Source organism: Schistocerca nitens, chromosome 1, assembly GCF_023898315.1.
Source record: "Schistocerca nitens isolate TAMUIC-IGC-003100 chromosome 1, iqSchNite1.1, whole genome shotgun sequence".
In the NCBI taxonomy this organism is placed as follows: Eukaryota; Metazoa; Arthropoda; class Insecta; order Orthoptera; family Acrididae; genus Schistocerca; species Schistocerca nitens.
The window spans coordinates 381,404,356-381,427,530 of record NC_064614.1 but is presented as its reverse complement, the minus strand read 5'-3'; the positions used below and the strand labels follow the sequence as shown (position 1 = coordinate 381,427,530).

The 23,175-nt window shown below is 37.2% G+C and overlaps 1 protein-coding gene across 1 annotated transcript in view; it reads left to right on the top strand.

The window, feature by feature from the left end:
- Nucleotides 1–18,036, top strand: part of LOC126249046 (uncharacterized) — a 131,622-nt gene extending 113,586 nt beyond the window's left edge. Inside the window, exon 4 of the mRNA XM_049950676.1 lies at nt 11,178–18,036. Within this exon, the coding sequence (XP_049806633.1) occupies nt 11,178–14,833 (3,656 nt within the window). The 3' untranslated portion in view covers nt 14,834–18,036. The remainder of the gene's footprint in view (nt 1–11,177) is intronic.
- The last annotated feature ends 5,139 nt before the right edge of the window (nt 18,037–23,175 follow it).

The window sequence follows — 23,175 nt, the reverse complement described above, 5'->3', positions numbered from 1 at the left end:
ATTTTTATTTTTTTTGATCCTGATTTATGTTATTTCTGTATCCAGCACAAAAAGTTGTGTCATGTGGCAAATAGCAGGATTAAGTCGAGAACAGTGATTTGCTAGATGAGGATTTTTTTGACTGTTTTCATTTCCAAAGTAAGTGACCTTTGCGAAAGTGGCTCTAGTGTCTACACCAATGTAGGGATGGAGCTGAAAATTAGCAGAATTTCATGTACATTCTGTACTACACATTTCAACAAAATTGTAGATGGCTGAGCATAATTGAGATAGGGTCATTTGATATGTAATGACCTTGAATGTTTGTCCTGAGTGCCAAGAATCAGACCACTGGTTTTAGTGGCTCTTACATGTGCATTGAAGATCAGGTCAGTTTTGAAAAGGAAATGTAAACAACTGTATTCTTTCATTCAAAGGTGCAAAAGGCACAGGGATACCTACACAGACCATGTCTGCAGTTATATATTCATACACTATAATGTCATGATCAGTCTGATCATTGTTACCAGCATTACAAGTTTATCTTCAAGAGGCGACTGTAAATGTTAGCTTATACATGAAAAGATCATTGTTCAGCACAGAAAATCATGTGTTAGACTCATCAAACTGTGGAAAAATGGGAAAGGCAAACATTACAGTTTTCAGATGTTGTGCTTTTGTTTTGTTTTGTGGGAAATCCTTTCTGTTTCTAAATTCTTGGTCAGATTAAAAGAACTCTGAGTCATTATCGTCCACATTCCAGATTCACCATCTCAAAGTAATACAGATGCTTCAGATAACAATCCGTGTGATGTATGTAGTTCTACATCAAAATGAAAACTTTTCTTCAGCGAAAGGAATTTACTAATCATTAACAGAGAATGTTGTTATTTACAGATCACTGCAATTTTCAGTCTACATCCTGATAGTATTCTTAAACTGAAGTCACTAGTACAACTAGCTTTCTTGTATATTCAATCTTGGAAACTGGCAAAATATTCATAGAACTCTGAGACACTAGAGAGGCATTCTTGACATTACGTTTCGTAAGCATGGCTGAAGAGAAACGTTCGTACAATTTGTTGATTTGGAAATAGCATTTGACAATGTAAAAATAGTGCAAGATCTTTGAAATTCTGATAAAAATAGGATTAAGCTACAGAGAAAGGCATGTAATACACAATATGTACGAGAATCAAGGGGGAACAGATGTAAGGCAGGGATGCAGTCTTTTGCCTCCACTGTTTAATCTATAATCAGAGAAGCAGTGGCAGAAATAAAAGAAAATTTCAAGAGTCGGATTAGTATTCTGAGTGGAAGCATATCTATGATAAGATTTTCTGGTGACATTGCTATCCTCAGTGAAGGTGAAGAAAAATTACAGTATCCATTGAATGGAATGAATGGTGCAATGTGTACAAAGTAGGAACTGATAAGGAAACCACATGGATAAATGGGATGTTGAGTTCAGAACTCAAATACCAATCCGCGAAAAGAAATCAGTGCAACTATAAAAATTTCGAACTTTGAATTTTTCCAAGCAACTTTATTACCGTAAAGCAAGGTTGTTTTTTTGATAAGCTGTGTGGCTTTGTGGTGGAATACACACCTGTCACATTTGTAGCCCTGGTTCAGTTCCCATCCATGGTAAATTTTTAAACAAAGGTGTATGTATGTTCTAGGAGCATTTCTGTGAAGCAAAAAATACATAAAGATGGAAAAAATCTGTTGAGCGAGACTGTTAATTGCTAGATCAACTTTTATTTTGTTTTTACAGTTAGAATACTTACATCATTTAAATCTAAAATTCATAAAATTTATGCTAATTAATACACATCTAATTGTCATTTTTATGAAACATGCACATCTTCTTGTTTCTAGTTACATACCACACAAAAAATCACTTTCATTAACATCTCTTATACAAGATTAATAATGAAGACTATTTAAATTTAAAAAAATGGAAATGAATCGAAGCAATTTCTTTTCATGTTTATATATTTTACACACACATAGAGCACACACACCTTTGTTTAAAAATATACCATGCCTCAGTATGGTACCTGGGCTGCACATGTAGCACAGAGTTATGTGGCCCATCAGAAAAGACACTGGTGTTGAAGACATTCAGAAAACTTCGTAAAGTTGATTTTCTTGAGAATTTTTGAGAGTTGCATTTAACTACTTTGGACGATGGTTATTTGAGTTCTGAACACACACACACACACACACACACACACACACACACACACACAATCCAGTTAATGAAAGGTGAAAGTAATGCGAACAGCAAGAAGCTTAATATCAAAATTGATGATGAGGAAGTAGTTGAAGTGAAGGAATTCTGTTGCCTTGGAAGCAAAATAAGCTGTGACGGATGAGGCAAGGAACGCACAAAAATCAGACTAGCACAGGCAAACAGGGCATTCCTGGTCAGAAGTTGACTGGTATCAAACAGGTCTCAATTTGAGAAAGAAATTTCTTAGAATGGGTGTTTTGTTCACAAAATTGTAAGGTAGTGAATCATAAACTGCGAGAAAACTGGAAAAGAAGAGAATTGAAGTGTTTGAGATGCAGTGCTATGGAAGGACATTGGAAATTAACTGGACTGATAAGGTAAGGAATAAGGAGAATCTCCTCACAAGGGAACCTCCCCATTGCACCCCCCTCAGATTTAGTTATAAGTTGGCACAGTGGATAGGCCCTGAAAAACTGAACACAGATCAATCGAGAAAACAGGAAGAAGTTGTGTGGAACTATGAAAAAAATAAGCAAAATGTCCAAACTGAGTAGTCCATTGCAAGATAGGCAACATCAAGGATAGTGGAAGCTCAGGAGCGCCGTGGTCCCGTGGTTAGCGTGAGCAGCTGCGGAACGTGAGGTCCTTGGGAGCTATCAAGTGAATTAAAATACATTCACATAATTACGGAGGGCAAAAAATATTAATAGTTTCAGCTTTCTGATTTTTTTTTCCATGTTATTAGCAGTCAAGCGTTAATCGCCTTGCAGAACAATGAAGTTATGTCAGTTTGCTAAAGAAATTTCGCTTTATTAATCTTTCCGCTGAGGCAATCAATTTATTTGAAACGAATTGTTTCATTCCACAGTATTGGCTAGTTCCAACTGTTCGCAGAATTTCAAGTGCACGTTTCATCTTCTAACATATATGGCATTATGCCACAATAAAGAATCAAATACGAGGTAGTACAGTACTGGTACTCCAAGACAATTTACATCCCAAAAACCAAGAGAAAAGTTTAATATCAGATGGGACCTACTTCATTGTGAATCTGGAAAAAACCAATGTGCACTTCAAGCCTAATTATGCTTTTTAGTAGTGTTTACGAAATTCCGATGCTCCTGGAGTATCCTCTGACGTCCTGTTTCTTTTATGGCGTAATGTAAGCTGTCTTAGTGCTGTATGCATACAAACATACGGGTTTCCTACACCACTGCAGCTGCGCAATGATGCCTGTTTTCTGGCGCTCTCTGGCAACTGCTAAATCGAACCTATTTCTAACAGTTTCTTGATAGTATTGCGAACGGTGGTTCGAAAAGCGGTACTTAAAAAAGTAATTTTTTACGCAGGATGAATTATACTACGTGTCAGAAAATGGGATGAATTTCTAAATCACAGAACGTTTAAAATTAAACACTTTGAGGACCAGCCATTTACAAGAATTTTGAGCCCAGAAGACCAGACATTTATGTCATTATTTTAAACTTACTGGCACATTTGTGTGATATATCTTGAAGTACAACACATACAAAAAGAGATCAATACTACATGTGAAAGCGTAGTTTCTCTTGTAGCTTATTAAACTTAGAGGCCAATATTATATGTAAAAGCTTAGCACTTTTTGTAGCTACTCAACGTATATTAATGTAAACCATTAACTTTTTCTCTTTGTGTGTTCGCGCTACGTAACAGTGATCTTGCTATTGGCTGACTATAACACGTGTCCTATGCTCTTAAATCTGCTGTCATCGGCGGGCAAGATGACGTGGCACGAGATATGACTGCTTACAAAAAGGACATCGCAATCTCGATTTCAACGCTCCGGAAACTGACGTGCTGTGTTTTGTGCAATTCGAATTTATATTTTCGTAATGCGAAAATATGCAGCGTATATGTTGCTTCACAAAAACGTTAACCATTCGAAGGATTGATAAGTTTTACAGTTCCGAGGACAAAATCAACGGAAATCCTACTGTTGTTTAGCGCGGAAAAAGTGTATTTTATACACCCTGTTAAGACTGTACTCAATGCAAGCTTTTAAACCACTAACAAGTGTTGCAGCTGGGTCATTCCACATCAAATCAACAAATGAAACCATCGTTTTCAACCTTACCCTCTTGGATTTAAATGAAATTAAGTATGCCTATAGTACTCATAAATAGTACCACAAATTACTTTTTTCACATTTTTCTGATAAAAAGTTACCGAGTAATGGACTTTAAAAAATTGAAAAAATGACAAATTTTTGACCTGCGGAGCAATGTTGTTTTCTTTATAACTCGTGGTTGTAATTAAGCTAGAACAATAAAATTTACTTCATTGAAAAGTTCTTATAAAGAGCTTTTATATGATACCCAATATCATTAGTTTAATATTTATATATACACACATTGTTTATAAAAACAACATTGTTGAATTTATCGAATTTTGAAAAACTGTATTTTTAAAATTATCAAGAAAATATATGTGAAAGATACACTTTACATCTACATATTCATCAACTTGGGATGAGCATGGGATCACTATCAAAAGCAATTTTATGTTTACCACAATTCTCCAAAATCACAGTCAAATAGGTGAATTTCTATTATTTTGCTACACATGAAAATATTACAGTGTTAGATTTTGTTACATAGTCCACAAATTGTACTTTTGAAATGAATAACTGCTTATTAAACTTTAGTGCTAACTATTCATTAATAGCTGTAAAACCACAGGGGGGGAAAAAGGAAGCTATCTCTCATTTTAAAGATTATGTATAAAATGATTCTTTGGTGTTACTATCTGCAATCTATTCAGTATTTTATCTCTGGTTAATATTGCCAGCAATTTTGACCTATTGTTGAAAGTGACCCACACGTTCTTTTGTTGTGAGGCAGCTGTAGTGAAATTATGTGATTAACCCTGAAATGTGTTTTGAATCTAGCTTAAAGGTACTTTTGTACAAACCTCACAAGAGTCTGTGAGTTTGTGTGCCTACAACCAGTTAATGTTTGCATACTATTAACATAATGAAATATTTTCTACAGGAAGTGAAAGAATAGAGAAGTAATATTGTGTAGTATTGAATATAGGAAGCTGGGGCATGCAACTTCAGAAACATTGTTTTAAATTAGTTTGTTCACTTGAGAAATATAAAATGCCTAAAATTTCAGCTTTGTGCTGTAATCCATTTAATGAAAAGGGCCACAATAACCACAAGAAAAAGTTACGGCCTGTTTCACTATGGATAATAGCAAGAAAACCTTTCTTAACGTTAAATCAAAAAGTGTGTGACAACTGCCGTAATAAAATTGCACGAGTAGAAATTTGTGGTACGTCTAGCACAGAAAATGATGATGATCTACTGTATTCTGTGATGAAACAAGAAAGTGAAAAGGTTTTATGTGATAGTGACGTATAAGACATTGCAGCAAGTGAGGCCTTAGAAAAGTTGAATTCTTCTTTGCAGTCCATTGGTGAATCGCCAATTAAGAAGAAACGACTGTGTGAAGCAAAATATCCTAAGGAAAAACTAATTAAATTAACTTCAACAATTCAAACAAAAGTATTATTGCTTCCTTCCAAAAAAGAAGAGGTACATGATCATGCAGAATCTGAGATGATCCGTCAGCTAAGAGATGAATTTCGTACATGTACATCTCGAAGTAAACAGATGGAAATTCTTACCAGTTTACCTAAAAGCTGGAGTGTTAAGAAGCTTCAAGATGAATTTAATGTAATAAATTACATGGCTCGAAGAGTAAAAGATTTGGTGAAGGCCAAGGGATTTTTGTCTTCACCAAACCCAAAACATGGCAAGACTCTTCATCAAACAACTGCTGATTTTGTTAGAAAGTTTTGTTGTTCTGATGTGATAAGCAGGGCAATGCCTGGGAAAAACTTTTTTGTGCCTCTGAGAGATAACGGAGAAAAACTGCAAGTACAAAAACGGCTAGTTTTAAGTAATTTGAAAGAAATTTACGTGAACTTTAAAGACAACCATCCAGAGCTCCACATTGGATTTTTCAAAGTTTGCAGACCTACATCCCAAAAATTGTGTTTTAGCTGGAAGTAGTGGTACACATAGTGTCTGTGTGTGTACTACCCATCAAAACTTCAAATTCATGCTGACTGGATGTAACATTCCTCAGCTGACAAAGGATGAAGATAATCCAATAAAAACTTACAAAGACTGCATTGCAAGAGTTGTATGTAATCCATCATTACCTGCTTGTCATTTTGGTGAATGTAAATTCTGCCCTGGCCCAGAAACATTTAAGACATATTTACAAGATTTGTTGAATACTAATGATATTGATAATATAACTTATCAGCAATGGGTTTCCGTTGGCCACACATCTCTAAAAACAATCATAAAATCATCTGACAACTTGATTGATTGTTTTTTTTATATATAAATTAAAATCGTTTACACGACATTCATTTGTTGCTAGTCAACAATCAACCTTCCAAAAGGACGAAGTTCAAGACTATCACTGGACAAACATGCAAGCAATGATTCATCCCATTGTTGCTTATTACAAGGATGGGAACAAACTCGAGCACACAAGTCTTGTAATCATATCAGAATGCCTAACACATGACACTGTTGCTGTGAATTTGTTCCAGTCATACTTGATGAACTTCCTGATTCGGTAGAAAACCAAGAAAAATATATTATTTCTCTGATGGAGCAGCAGCTCATTATAAAAATAGGAAGAACTTTATCAACCTGTGCCCTCATGAAGAAGATTTCCAGCCACCTTGCATGGGAAGGGAGCTAGTGATGGTGTTGGTGGAACAGTTAAAACGACTTGTAGCTCGAGCAAGTCTGCAATGGCCATACAGTGATCAAATAATGACACCAAAACAACTTTATATGTTTTCCAAGGATAACATAGAAGGAATTAACTTCAAGTATGCTACTAAAGAAGATCACAAAAATGAAGAAATGAAACTTATGGAGAGATTTGAGAAATGCTGCAAAATTGTAGGGACAAAAAACTTCACACTTTTATTCCTTTTAGCAAGGACAAAATAATAACAAAAGTGTATTCAAACTCTGATGATAGTAAAATTGAACTGGCGACAGTTTCTGAAAGTGATACAATACCGTTCAAAGACATAAAAGGATGTGTTGCTTGTGATTATAATGGACACTGGTGGTTAACCTGTGTACTTGAAAAAAGTCAGGAGAAGGATGAAATCACAGTTAGTTTCTTACATCCACATGGACCGTCACCATCTTTTACATTTCCGAGTCATCCAGACATTCTTTCCATAAGCAGTAGGGAAGTAGTGGCAATCATGAACCCTCAAACTACTACAGGGGGAACATATAAGTTATCCAGTGCAGAAATGTTGATGTGCAACAGACTGATTAGTTCGAAGTATGAAGATGTGCACTAATAGGATGCCTATTTGTAAATAATAGTAATTACTAACTGAATTTAGGTCTGATCTCAGGTATTCTTCTTTCTGTGTTATTTATTTATTTATTTAAAGTTTTCATTTTGTATTTATTAATTACAGAAGCATAAAACATATGTTCTTTTGTCAATTATAAGTTATTTTTAATTTCCACATTTTACAACAACATACAGCTGGTGAGAAGTAGGCCTAATATCTAAAATAAATTAGTTTTTACGAATTTTTAAAGCACCACCCTTAACGTAAAATTGCTTTTGATAGTGATACCATGCTCATCCCAAGTTGAAACTTTCAGAATATGTAGATGTAAAGTGTATCTTTCACATATATTTTTTTGAGAATTTTAAAAATACAGTTCTTCAAAATTAGGTAAATTCAACAATGGTTTATATATATATATTAATCTAATGATGTTTGGTATCATATAAAAGCTCTTTAAAACAGCTTTCCAATGAAGTAAATTTTATTGTTTTAGCTTAGTTAGAACATGAGTTGTAAAGAAAGCAACATTGTTGCGCGAGTCAAAAATTTGTCATCTGTTCAATTTTTGAAGGTCCATTACTTGGTAACGTTTCGTCAGAAAAAATGTGAAAAAATTAATTTGTGTCATGATTTATGAGTAATATATGCGTACTTAATTTCAAAAAAATCTGAGAGGGTCAGGTTGTAGCATTTGTTGATTTGACATGGAATTGCCTAGCTGTATCACAATTATTCATTGGTATACAGCACTTCAAAATTAGTCAGGTTTTTGAAATGTGCCACAGCAGTTTGTTACCTTTCAATTATGAGGTTCCTAGTTACAAAGTGTGAAATTTTGTGGGATAGAAATCTTACTTTCCTCATCTATCAACTTGCACACACAACTCGGACAATATCTGAGATCAGATGATCAAGTGGGGACCACTACACCAGTTGACATGGAAACGCCATGTTTTTAATTTTCTTCTTGAGAAGAAAGCCTACACCTTAGTTTCCTCCTTTTTGTATTCCTTTTTCATGAAAAATCTTTGATAAAATGAAGCATTGTTAGAAAACTGAAGAAAGTAGAGCAAAGAGCGTGTTACTAGGCAGCGAAGTGACAGAAACTGAGAGCTAGCTGATATGCTGAAGTGAATGCTTTACTTCAGTGGATACAACAACTAAGGTGGCATAATTTGCTCTAAATGTACCAGTAATCAAAATAGGGGCTGTCAAAATTGTGAGGAGGATGAAAATAGAAAGTTTGACTGTGTCTGTTGTGTGGCTTGGTAAGTTTAAGAGGCACTGTGGAATTGTTTATTTAAAAATCTTTAGTAATGAAGACTCAATGAACGAAGACGATGATACTACCTGGAAAGAAAAGTGTATTTAAAGGGCTTTACGGCACAGTGTAAAAACCATGACATATTTAATGCAGATAAGTTGCAAAGTACTATTGTTTCAAAATATTCTTAAACTCACAAGCTAGTATTTGAACTAGCAAGAAACCTGGATGATAATACAGTTCGTCACATGGCTAAAAGTGTTTGATCACTAAATTATGAAAGAAAATAACAATATTGTGCTTCTTGTTGGAAACTGTGCTACTCAACCAAAAGATGTTTTGCCGCAAGAGGTTGAACTTGCTTTCCTTTCTCCCCATATGACCATTAAACGTCAGCCCCTGGGTTAAGGAATTATATGACAAAACAGTTTTATTGCAGGTGTCATGTTGAACTATATCTGCAACACATGAATGTCCTGGAATCTGTGAAGCTGCTGAATTTGTTGGATACAAATAGTTTTATTTCACCTGCGTGGGTTGGCTGTGAAACCTTAGTCATGGAAAATTATTCCAAGAAGGCTGGATTTTTGGAGCTAATTTTGTATCTCGTGGGAATGTTTTGTATTGTACATGACTGATCAAATGAATTTTTGCTGTAGGCATGTGGAAGGGAAATGTCAGTGCTAATGTTCCTGTTAATGAAGACAGGAAATCTAAAAAAAAAAAAAAAAAAAAAAAAAAAAAAAAAAAAAAAAAAAAAAACTTGATACTTTACAGTTTCAAGACTGTTTTGGTTAATAATAATGTTACCTCATCTCAAATACAGGACATAGATGACTTAGTTAAAGATGATGTGGAAAATAATGGTGAGTTAAGTGAAACAGAGATGGAATACAAATAAGAGCCTGTTCCTTTGAAACTGCAAGCTAGATTAGTCTGATGCATGGATGTGTTCTTTGTTGGAAACTTTGAATTGCCTGATGACCTTAACTGCAGTGTGAATAATGTAGAAAAACTCTCTGCAGACAAAGCAACAGATATGCCACTAGGTTTTTTAAAATCCTGTACTTCCAAAAATGAAGTTGGCATTTTACTGCATGTATTAATTAAATTTTAATTACAGTAGTCATATAATTATTTGACATATCCAGAATTCCTTCCTTTAGAATGATATTCACATTATTTCTTGTGTAAGCAGCTACTATGACACCTCCATCTTTAAGACATTACTCTGCTTAATGAGTGTTTTACTCACAGACCCCCCCCCCCCCCCCCAAAAAAAAAGCATCTTACCGAGATTGTACTGTGCATGTGAATAGTGTTAAATTCCGGCAGAGCACTTGAGGCAAGCTATTAGTCAAACTTTGTACGATGTATAAGGCATTTCAATCCGAAGAGTTGCATATCAAGATGACAGCAGTGTGAACCAATGATCGGTCAGGGCAGATTTGTTTCCAACAAAGTGTTCCTCATAATGGTGCCTTATGGTTTTTAACAGCTATATGGTGTGAATGTCTGGATTGAGCATTGGAATCTACCCAAGTCTTCCCCCATAATTCTTATTGAGATGTGATTAGATGTTCTATTCCCTGTTCTTAGTAAAGTTGCCATTTACTGCCTATTATCCTGTATCAGTAAATCAACAGTTTAATGATTATAGTACCCTCTTCATTGATTTGTAGAATGCACTTATATGATTTCACAGATCTGTTATAGTTTCCCTCTGCACATTTCAATGAATTTGCACTACTAAGAGGTGTTAAACTATCCTCATAATGCTGGACATTTTGGAGGATTTGAATGAAAATCTGAGCTCAACGATCCCGATACAGGTTTTCCTTGGAACATGTGGGTCATCATCCTGATCAATCCAAGCTAGTCTTTGATGACCTTGATATCAGTTGGCTGTTAAGTCCCAGCCTTCCTTCGTGAACTCGACCTACTACATTTCCATATTACAGTGCCCAGGCTTAGTGATGCTGTGTTTACTTTTTACTTTGTTTATATCTGCCTCAGTCAAACATCAGCTACATTCAGTTGTCTGAAACTGTCTATTGACCTGCATTAGAACTCGAACAACAGTGGCGTTAGAAGTGTAGTGCCAGATATAATTTAATTAAACATTCTTGTTCTTTTACCACCACCTTTTATCTAGAACAGCTATTTTGGGTTTTAGACTTCCAAATATGCTAAAGAAATGAATATTTAAGTGACACTTTTTGTGCAGTAAGTGTACTGTTTATGAACAACTAATGTACATCATAGATAATTAGTTTTAACAAAAGTCCTTTATCCTCACAGGTGATGCAGCAAGGAAAGCTTTTGTTGGGAGATCAAAACGTGTCCCAATACAACAAAATTTTGTAACAAAGAGTCTTCCGTCATCAAGTGCAAGCTCGTCACAATTGACAGTTGATGCCAAACAAATCATTCAACCTTCAGGCAATAAGTCAGTTATTATGCAACAGCCAGATAATCAGCAGCAGACAGACACTGCTCAGCTTCTGTTATCATTGTCTGGTAGTGAATTTACTAAGCAGACTCAGTCCCTTCAAACCGTGAGCAAAACAATAAGATTTCAGAATTCAGTTGGAACAAGTTCAATAAAAAGTGAACCTGTGAAGACTGAGCCAAATATCAAACCAAGGACAATAAAGTCTGAAGCTGTTGAGCAGCCTACTGCTGTGGTGCCTGTAAGTAATAGAACATTATCAGCACAAGTACCACATCAGGTCACAGACACTGTAAGTGTAAAAGATACAGCTGGAGCCCAAGCTCAAACTACATTTCTTGCTGAGACCATACCTGCTAGAAAGCGTGGAAGGCCAGTAAAAAGGCAAATGAATATTGTATTCCAGGAGAAGGTACTTACAGATGCAGATATGGCTCTTCATAAGGAAGCAGAAGCAAGTAGGAAAGCCTTGGAAGTTCTTCGCCAAGAAATGGCTGTAGATCCACTGGAGAAAGCATCAGGGGTAATTTCCCAACAGCCAGATCCACTTCGGAAAATAACTTCACATACTGGAACAGCAACAACAATGAAAATGCAAATGCCTGTAACTCCTGTTGGTGTTACATCATCTCGTGCACCTTCCCGCATTCAGACATCATCTGTAAAAAAACCTGTTTCACACACAACTTACATAACAAAATCAATACAGAAACCAGCAGCAGATCCTCCTAGAAAGGTTCTGGTTCAGGAAGAACAACCAAATGATGCACCAAAAAGGGTAGTTAATTCACCAGAACAACCACCAGTTCAAGTTGTTGCACCTAATACTGTTTCACCTGCTACAGAACAAGTTCCTAGCGACTGTTCAAATGCCAATACTAATGTTATCTATCAAGTTGCTAATACTGTAGTGTCAAACCAAGAAATGTTCCAGATTGTTGATAACACCAACTCTCAAGATAAATCACAAAATATTGTGTATCAAGTGGCTGATGGAGTGACGGGATCTGAAGCTGACAATGATAATACAGGTTCAAATATTATATACCAAATGGCAGATTCTGGTAATTCCACTTCTGTTATGGGTCAGTATATGGAAGTCTTGAAGGAAGCTGGAATTCCAACTGATGTCCCAATTCTGTTAGATAGTGGAGATGGATCTTATGTTACAGTAAATGAAGAAATGTTAATGAATATTGTTAATGGAGGTGTTTTTCAGTGCCATGTTGCAGAAGGTAACATAGTGACAGGAGACAGATTAGAATTTATTGTCCAGGAGGTGGATGGTGAAGGGCAGCAAACGGCTGAGCAACCAGTACAAAATACTGCAGAACAGACAGCAACAGAGACAACAGAAACATCATCATTAGGAGTTGTGTCTCAAGTATCTGAAGCAACACACGCATCTGTTGGCCGTGACATGCCTACAATTGAAGAAGATCAGTCTGAAAATATTTTGATAGAAAATTTATCTTCAGATAGCAATGTAGGTGGAATTGAGACATTTGATAGTAAAACAACAGTGCAAGAAGATACTGCATCTGCAGCTAATCATGAAGTTGCTGAGCAGAAAACTGTAACAGTAGACAGTGTTGCTCTTACTGAAAATTCTGTACAGCCTAATAGCAATAGTGCACTAGATGAAGCAGGTGGTTCAGAGACAGTTTCTTTTGAAAATGAAGTTGTGGATGCAACACAAACTTGTGGATCCACAGAAAATGAAACAGTTTTTAAAAGCAGTCAGTCTATTATTCAGACAGAAAACTTGTCATTTGAGACTGGAGAAGTACTACATGCAGAAAATTCAGGTCCTGAATCCCTAGATTTTAATGTGCAACAAGACTCCACTGAAATAAAATCTGAATCTTTGTCAGCCCAAAATTATGAAGCCGGACAATTAGTGGAACCTCTGTTAAAAAATGTAGCAATTTTTTCAGAAGAGAAAACTGTCAAGACACAGAATGATGAGACCACAGATCATAGTGAAGTCACAACAAATGAAAGCGATTGTGTGCAAGAGAATGAAGTTACTTTTACTTACACAGATGCAGCTGGTTTGCCTTCACTAGATGACTACCCTGAAAGCCAGGAATCTACTGTAGTTAGCTTCAAAGAAAAGGAAATTACAAATAAAAATGAAAATTCAAATCAAAGTGTTGTTCCTACACATTCAAATGTCAGTGTTAGTGATACCTTAGTGAGTTCAGTACAGGTTGAAAATATTGTTTATAGAGAAGTTAGTGACGAAGTTATAACTGGTGATCCTTATGGAGAAGATCCATCAGATGGTTGTTTAGTACAAACTTCTACTAATATTAAAACTGATGAAACACCAGAAGAATTTCAGAACCATAATGATATCAAGGACTGCCAAAGATTTCAAAATGTTACTGACATGGAAGCAAGTGAACAGGTAACTGGTCAAGATCAACTTCACTCATCAGAAAATAGTGGAATGTCTGTTGAACAAGCACTAGAAGCCATGATGGGTGATGAAAATTCTGATATACAACAGGACACAGGTGATAGTGAAGTTGCTCATAGGACTTCAGAAACAACAGACGTAAGTGGTGATACTGAAGTGTGTAATGAAAAGTCAAATAGAGAAGAACTGTGTTTAATGCTCAGTAGAGATGAAGATGCACCAAAACTGGATGATCAGAAATGTGCAGCAGAAACAAGAAAAGTGACGGGTTCTTTTACTCTTGTTGTAAACTCAGAACAACAGAAAGATGATCCAGACAATACTGCTGATACATTTATATCAGCCCCATCTACAGAAGTAACTGAAAATGAGGGTCTTAACTGTACACTTAGTGAAAGTGAGAATGTTAACCAAGAAGAGTGTGATCTAACTGTTGAGGACACAGTGGCAAACACCAGTCAGTGTTTTGGTCAGGAAAGAAGTGTTATTGTACAGAATGATAACCAAAATGATATGAAAGATGATGAAACTGAGATTGTAAGTACTGTGGAGAGTATTTGTGATAATGGTAAAGAGGTGGTAGTGCATGATGTATATGCCCAAGAAGCAGTTGAGACAAGTGAAGTTCAAAAGATCACTGTTTCAGATATCACCGAATTACCTGAAAATTATATATTACTTACAGATGCCAAGACTGAGGGTCAAGTCATATCACCCAATAAAGACATTCCTTACGCTGTAGGACTTCTACCTTTAAAGACTGCTTTGGAAAAGTTCCAGTCAATGCCAGACCACCAGCCCCGAAAAACACGATCTTCATCGACAAGCAAGGAAGGCTCAGCTGATCCTCCTGCAGCTAGAGTAAAAAGGAAAGCTTCGTCAACTGAAGGTGGCCCTGACAGAAAAATAAGGGCAGTGAGCACTAGTGCTGAAGAAACGTATGAAGAAGTGATAAGTTCAAGTGGACTACAAGTGCAAGATAACCCAAGTAGTTGGCCTTCGGTTGATTTAAATGTTGAGGAACATAGAGAAGGTCTTCATGCAATGTCAGAAATGGTCACTGAACCTACAGAGGTATGATCATAGATAATTTCAGTGGCTTAGTCAGGTAAAACTTCATTTGTTTGTTGGTTTAATTATTCTCTGTAAGTTCATTAATTCTTACTTTAGAGGTATATATCAGACGCACATTATCCGTGAAAGCTGCTGAAAAGGCATTGGGCATTCGAAATACTGTTAGTCATTTAAACATTTCACAGTGTGTGTGTGTGTGTGTGTGTGTGTGTGTGTGTGTGTGTGCGTGCGTGCGTGCGTGCGTGCGTGCACGTGCGCGCGCGCACACGAAAGCACGCACACACCCTTGCATGCACAGGTGTGTGCGCAGGTAGGTGTGTGTGTGTGTGTGTGTGTGTGTGTGTGTGTGTGTGTGTTGTGTGCTTGCACGCTCATAGTTTTTGTAACAATGCTGTCATTGTGAATTCAAATCCCAACTATAATTCATACATTTCAATTATTTTTGTATAATGAACTGCCGCAGTTTTGTGGGTATGACATGTAAATAAACTTTTATTACCTATGTTATGATAAACATAGGAAAATGCCTCTCTCTTCATAAGACATGTAAGTAGAATGTCATTAGAATGTAAGCTAGAAGTTTGACAGGGGAGTATGTAAGTTGCAAAATATGTTCATAAATTTTTTTCGATGCCTCTAGTAGTTGTCTGAAATAGCTGTGCTGAGATAGCTACTAATTATAAGATTGTATAGTGTAAAAATTGCATTTAAAGTGCAGTACGATGGTTTTTAAAGCTAGCATGTATGATGTTTTATACAAAGACTTTCATAAATAGTATAAGTCCCCAATGAAGTAAATGTATTTGTTGAATTCAGAGAAATTCATTGTATATTTTCAAAGAAGACTGTACCATAACATTTTGTCATAATAATAGTAAGTGTAGGGCTATACAGTACAACAGTACAAGTGTTTTCTCTCCTTTGGAGTCATAAATGGTGTAGATCTGCTACAGGTTCTCCATAAGGTAAAGGGTGCCTAATTTTGTTTTATTATACTTCCCAGTGGCACAAATACAAATTTATGTAAATTGTGAGATAATATTGTCATGGGAATATTACTCATTGTGATTATTTGTCTCTGTGAAAAGTGTGTCTCTCCTTCCTGCTAATGATTTTCTGTTTATTATACATGAAATTAAATTTCTTAATTTCACATTTGGAAGTAGTACCATTCAGAAAGTAGCTTTATTTTAACACTATATTTTCATAATGTAATGAGCTGAAGACAGGACCTGGTGTGATTTTGTTACTTTGTGTGTTGCTGAGTGAAGTACTTTGATGCGTGTAGTAGATATTGCATATCTTGATCTTAAGAAAAGTAAATTCTGTGAAATGCAGTAACCTCAGTGAAATCTGTTTCCTATGTCTCACCAGAAGAGGCATTTACTGTCAGGACACAGATGTATTTTTATTTACAAATAAGTCCTATATCTGTATATATAAAACAAAACTCAATATAATGACTTTATATGTATTCAGTTGATAAGCACCATAAGATTGATCTGTGTGTACAGGTGTTTTGTTTTATTTTATTTGCTTACTATGCTTGTTCAGATTAATTATTTGAGCAGGGGATGTATTTTTTTTTATTCTGGTAGCTTCTACATTATATCAAAAACTGCGTATTTGATTTTAAATTAATACAGAAGGTGAATAAAAACTTAAGTGCCTATTATGCAAAGGAAGCACCCAGTTCCCAGATGACAAACCATGCTTATCAACAATTCTCACTCATTACGTAATTCGATTTTCATCATGTTGTTGAGCTGAAAAGACAGGTGACAGTCATTTTGTCTTGAAAACTTACGTCTCTTGCAGATCTCATAAAAATCTCAATGTCTTCTTCTATATCTGTTGGATGATTAATTCCGTAATAGGAAATTTAGTTAGAAAGCTGTCTGTAATCCAATTGTTATTCTTCATTTTTACACAGAATAAAATTTTTGTGTAAACCCTAAACTAGCAGTTCATAAGGATGGGGACCATTGTAATCATTTCATTCTGTTAGTGTGTTTGAGTGTATGGCTTTATTCCTCCTCAGTGCTCTTGTGCTTGTACTTGTACTTGTACTTGTGTTACAACAGTTTCATTGATACATATAAAACCATGATATTTTTGTATGAAAAATTAGCTTATTTCTTACCATAAAACTTTTTTCCTTTTTTGTAGTGTTTATAGAAAAAATATATATATATATACTTTACTAAGGTGCTTATGTTCCATCAACAAGTCAGCCAAATAGCATATTGTCATCATGCATCAATTACAGATGCACACAGATTCATTTTGTGGAATTCGTGGGTTTGAATGAGTGCATTTGATTGAATCCTAGTTTTGTGTTGTATTTTACAGTTTTGTTATTGTATTAGAAGTCCATCAGTTTTATAAAAATTTTAATGTTTCAGGGCTCAGAATTGCAGCATAGCTTTGCACTATTTTCAAGGGAGTGTTCAGAGTAGTAATGTTTCCCTCAAACGTTTCACTTGAAAAATATTATTTTTAAATGTTAATTAATATGGTTATTTAACTTAACAGTAATGCCCATACATGTTCCCTGCACAGTGTGTAGTTTAGATCTCATAACATCTCATCCATAAGTAATTATTAAGATGAATTCTGTATTTGTGTATAAAAGTTATTTGACTTTATAAATTGGTGTAATTAGTTTTGAGTATTCAATCCATAGTTGTTTGTTGTGTTTATGGCAAATTATATCTAACTTCTTGTTATGTTTTGCATTGTTTACAAGTCTTATGGAAGTACAGTGAACATTTCGTTGTTACACTGTTGTTCCATTTTTCAGCCTAGTCAGTCAGAGGTGTATTAAAATTAATAACAGTGCACATGGAACCATGATTCTTCTGTTAGAGCATATTAAATAAATACTTTCAGAGCTGAAATTGTTAGATTTTATTTTATTATTGGAGTTAAAAGTACTAAATTTCATGCATTATTTTTATAAACTTGAATGCTGAAATGTTACTGCATAGCAGAATGATTTAATGTTTGGAACGTATTACAATTCTTTAATTTCCATTGTAACATATGAACACAAAATATAATATTTGTACATCACACATATGTCAAGTAGGATCATGTGGAATACAAATGTGAGACTGCAGTTCTAAAAGCAAAGTTGTCCTAGCTATCCCATGAGTGTACTTGTAGGGAAGACACAAAAACAATTACAGGTTTGTGTTGATCATCAATGTCATTTCTTTCAAAAGCTCTTTGTATTTCCTAAGAAACTGACATTCTTTAGCTTGATCTAACCCAATCATTTAGAAGACACTAATTTATCAGTCAATTACAAATTGTATTTCATGTACGAAGTTTTCTGAAGCTGTTTTGATTGGGCTTTCTTGTGGTATTCAGAAACAAACACCATTATTTCCATTACAAAGTGCCTTACACAGGACACTAATACATTATTCCCCTTAAAAGAAAGGTAATGAACCCTGTTGAGAGAACATGTAACAAGAAGTAGAAAAGTATAAGCACATAATGTAAGTAGTGAAGGTAACAAGTCATTGTGTAAAAAAAAAAGAGAGAGAGAGAGAGAGAGAGGAAATTATCTCTCCCTCTCACCCTCCCACCCACTTGCACTCTCTCCCTTTCTTTCCCTTCCTCCCTCTCCACCTCTCATTTGCACACATGTCCACTTACAGCTATATTGTCCTGGTTGAGGAGAAAGGAGATGAGGAGGGGATGATGGAGGGAAGGTTAGATTGCTGGGTCGAAGAGGCCCCAAGTGCAAGGAAACAAAGGTATGTGACACTGTGAAGCTTGCCATGGTGCAGGCAGGTGTGGTTACATTGTGAAGTAAAGGAAGGTGTAATGTTGGAAGGGGTGGAACAGAGAAATGAAAGTGAGATTGTACATGGATAGGATTGAGTAGGAGGCAAGGGAAAGTTGAGGTGGAGGCAGATATGAGACAGTGGCTACTGGAGATTAGGCCAAGGGGAGTAAGGAATCACAAGCCAAGGAGAGGAAGGAATCAAAATATGAGCTACAAGGACAATTCCTGTCTACATGTCCATATACGGAGGGGGGGGGGGGGGGGGGAAGCAGAGGGGAATCCAGATGGAAAGGCTTGTAAGTTGTGGTTAAACCATTGAAGTGAAGCCTATGCTCAGCTGCTTGTTCTACCACTGGGAGATTAATCTTACTCTTGGGCACAGTTTGGTGGTGACCATTTATTTGGGTTAACGGCTGGTTACTAGTGATTTTCACATAAACTGATGTGTGTAAGTTACAGGACAGTCGGTATGTGACATGAATGCCTTCACTAGGGGCCCAGCCTCTGACGGGGTAGCATATGCTTGTGATGGGACTACACTGCACAAAAATGATCACTTTTCTAATTGGCTGCCATTGTGATGCGTGAGTTTTAAATTTGGTTCAAAGGTGCCTACAACCCTTCTCTGCAATGGTGCAAAAAGTATGATGCTCTGCGGTGTCACCCTCAGGCTCAGTGAGGCTTCAAACAGCAAGATGTTGATACATGCGAAAAAACAACCATGACTCAGAAGTTAATGCAAAGTGTATGGTGAGTTAATAATGTCACATTGCCACCAAATTCCACCAGAGTTCTGCCCATGCCATCAAGGATGTATCACGATGGGTAGGTCATCATAACTACCGCTTACTCACACTTCACCACTTCTTTAGACGCCTCTGTGGTGGAGGTCAGAAACACAACACCCAGCATTGAAATTACATTGCAGTTTTCTTATTGGTGGCCGAGGAAAACATTTCAAACTCACTGACGCTTAGAATTGGTATGAAAAGCCCTGAGGAGGTGGCATAAAGGGCATCTACGAAACCACCCCTTTCCTTGTGGGGCACTAATTCCCACATATTCCATAGATGAAAACAACAGTTTCCTGATCAGCAGGACAAAATTCGTGACAGCATTCTACACTGCTGACACCCCCGAAGGTTCTGCCCTACTGTGAGGACATTGTGGGGCTGCAACCCCATTGAACATGATCTAGTCCCTTTGGAGTGTAGTGTGACCACAGCTTATGCACTGCTATTCGAGTAGAACCATTAGGACCATTCAAAAACATTCAACAAAATTGGAATGTGATATAAAGCAGCAAAGGATGTTTATGGTTTTTTAGTCGTCCTGTTCCACACACTTCTGTGGGGTGATCACAGAGGAGTGCAGCATTTAAAATGTTTGAATAAAGTGGCAAAGGGTCCCTCTAAGATCGACCAGTTCAGTCGCCTCTTTGTTGAGCATATTAAAAATGTACGTGTCAGGGACTCCAACACATATTCAACTGAATGGTGCTTCGCAGCTGCTGTAGTGCTTCATAGCAGGCCAACCCACCTAAGCAACTCCTGTGATGTCCCCTAGGTTGGGTTTGCTTGCTGTCAGGTGCTAAAGCAGCTGTGAGGCATCATTCAGCTGAATGAGTGTTGAAGTCTCTGACAGATACATTTTTAACATGCTCAACAAAGATGCTGGGTGGCACTAATGGTGTTGCCTAACTGGGAGATTGGGGGGGGGGGGGGGGGTTGAGAGACCGTTTGTCAGTTTATTCACATGTGTGGCTGACGACCTTTGCATCATGTGGCATATCCACAATGGCATTGGACAGAAATGTGAAATTTGGTGTGTATGTGACGTCATTAACTCGCCTCACAAGTCACTTGAGCTTCTGAGCCCTGTTTTTGCACGTGTCGTCATCTTACTGTTTAAACTGTCACTGAGCTTTTGCACCATTACAGGTGTAGGTTGTAGGCACCTTTGAGCCAAATTTCAAACTTAAGCATCAGAATGAGAGACAATCACAGGATTTCAAAAAAGTGATACTTTGCTGGGTCAATGAGGGCTTAGTACAGGTCTTCGACAGGGCAAACCATATGGCAAGAGGTTGGCAGTGTGTGTGGCATAATGATTGGCGAGGATATTTTGTAAATTGGATGTAGGATGTACAATGGAACACCATTTTGTGGGAGGGGGAGAGAATTATGAGAAGGATGTCGGGACCCTCACCCTCCCAGCGATCAGCCACCATTCCCTCCACTACTCCTTCCACCTGTTTTTTCCTCTCACCCCCAGGACAATGTAGCCTCGCTTATATGTGTGTTTTGTGTCAGTTAGCTCCAAAGAAGGATATTGTCTGAAAGTTCAACTTCATCTCGTTTACATGTTTATCGACTGCTCAATGCTTCAACTATATAACGGATTTTTAGCTCAACTTTTTTTGAGTTCTGTGTTCCAACCAGAATTTTCCATTGTAAGTGTTGTCCATTCAGAATGGGTGGCACCAAGAGAATATATGATGTTAAAAAAAATCAGTATGCTTTCAGTTGAGTAATGTTAGAAGCTTTTCCCAGTACATAATTTTATCACATCCTGTAACAGTGATTAATTGTGACATGATGATCTGTGCTGTTCTTAAATTATTGTCTGTGATTAACAGGTGGGGTTGCTAAATCGAAGCCAATGACCTTGCTACAGTGTAACTCTGGTTCCTGTCAAAACACCATAGTTAAGTGCTGTCAGGCTGGGCTAGTACTTGGGTGGGTGGCTGTCAGAGTCTGCCGAGCACTGTTGGCAATTGGATTGCACTCAGCCCTTGTAAAGTCAATTGAGGGGCTATATGATTCAGAAGTTGGGACTGCAGTCACAAAAAAATGTGCTGGCCACACACCCCTCCATATCCGCATCCAGTGATGCATATTGGCTGAGGATGACATGGTGGCTCGTCAATACCATTGGGCTTTCTGTGGACCGTTCAGACAGAGAGAGAAGGGGGGTTGCAAAACTGAACTGAAAAATTGTAAATTAACTGGAAGTGGGAGTCATATTATCCATTTGGTTCCACAACAATCCTTGTCGATAGCTGCTGTTTCCTGAATGACCTGAGCCCCACATCCTGCAGACCTTAAATTGAAATCTTCACATTTGTTACAATACAGTTATCTTTCCAGTCTTTTTAGCTATCTGTCCTCCTCCTATCAGTGCAATGTTATTGGGTCTGTAGTAGTAAGCCAGATTAAGAGTGATGAATCTTTAGAGAGACGTAACTGTTTTAAATTGACATTTGCTCAGTAAGACCTAGGAATTATTCATTTGTGTTCATATTTGATTAAATTGAAGGAAAAAATCCAGATAGAGGCTGTTGCTAATAGCCAGTCCATAAAATGTTGTCAGATAGCTCAATTGGAAGAGTACCGCTTATGAAATGCAAATGTCCAGGTTTAATCAAAATATTCACGGGTGTACTGCCGGTCTACAGTATCCAACGGGCACAATATTTTGGCGATCATACATGTCGCCATCATCAGGTGAACTGACAGGCTGAGCTCCTGTGAACGTGCCGGCATGGAGATCCGTACACTATGGCTGCTCGGGGGGCGGCCGATTTAAATACCCTCGGCCCGCGGCGCGCTCACTCCGCCGTCCGCGCCCCGTGCCATGGTCGCGCGGTGGAACAGATTGCGACGGCGTCTGAGATGACGTCGGTGTGATGGCTCTGTCCGCCGTAGTCGTCACAACTATACATTTGCTCGATTTACTCTTGATTAACCCAATCGCTGGTTCCCAAGCCTTGCTAAGATTATAGCCACAGTCACGGTTTATGAGGTCGTCATTGGTGCGAATTTCGATGGCCTCTCTAACAACGCTGTCCCGGTATCTCGACGTCTGTACCAGAATCCTCGTGCGTTCACGATCTATGTCCAGACTAGGGCTCAAGCCTAACCACCTTCTGTTCATGAGCATTGCTTCCAGTTGAGCTACTTACATGTACACCATGGACTAACGTGTTGCCAACTCCTGTCTAGTCTTTACAAATACCACAACAATCAGTATACCATGTGACAAGTACTGTGGAGAAAATGTTTAAAGTGGAAAGTTTGGCTCCGTGTAAGCCTCAGGATGGTTATTAAGATGCAATTATTTTACCTTTGCAGCATATTTATGCAAGTAGTCTGTTTAAAGTTAACACTGTTTTAATCCCATCTGAAATATCTCTTGTACTGAACCTTGTGTAATTGTGGAAGGCATGGTTTTAATAAATTTAGAGAGAAAATGTTTTCTATGAGTGTGTGTTGCTGTTGTGTTAGTGGAGTTGTTTATTGTTGGACTGAAACCCTTGCTCTGGATTTATTATTTGGTACAACATTGTCTTCACCTAGTTATCAAGCTCATGTATGTAAATTGAAAAAGAATAGGTTGCTACTCGACTTAAAAATGACATGTCAAGTTGCAGATAGGCACGCGAAAAGATTGCTACGAGCTTATCTTTTGGCCAATGTCTTCTTCAGCCAATATCGCTGGCCAGAGTGGCCATAGATAACAGTCATGTATGTGTGTGGTTGCCTGCTTG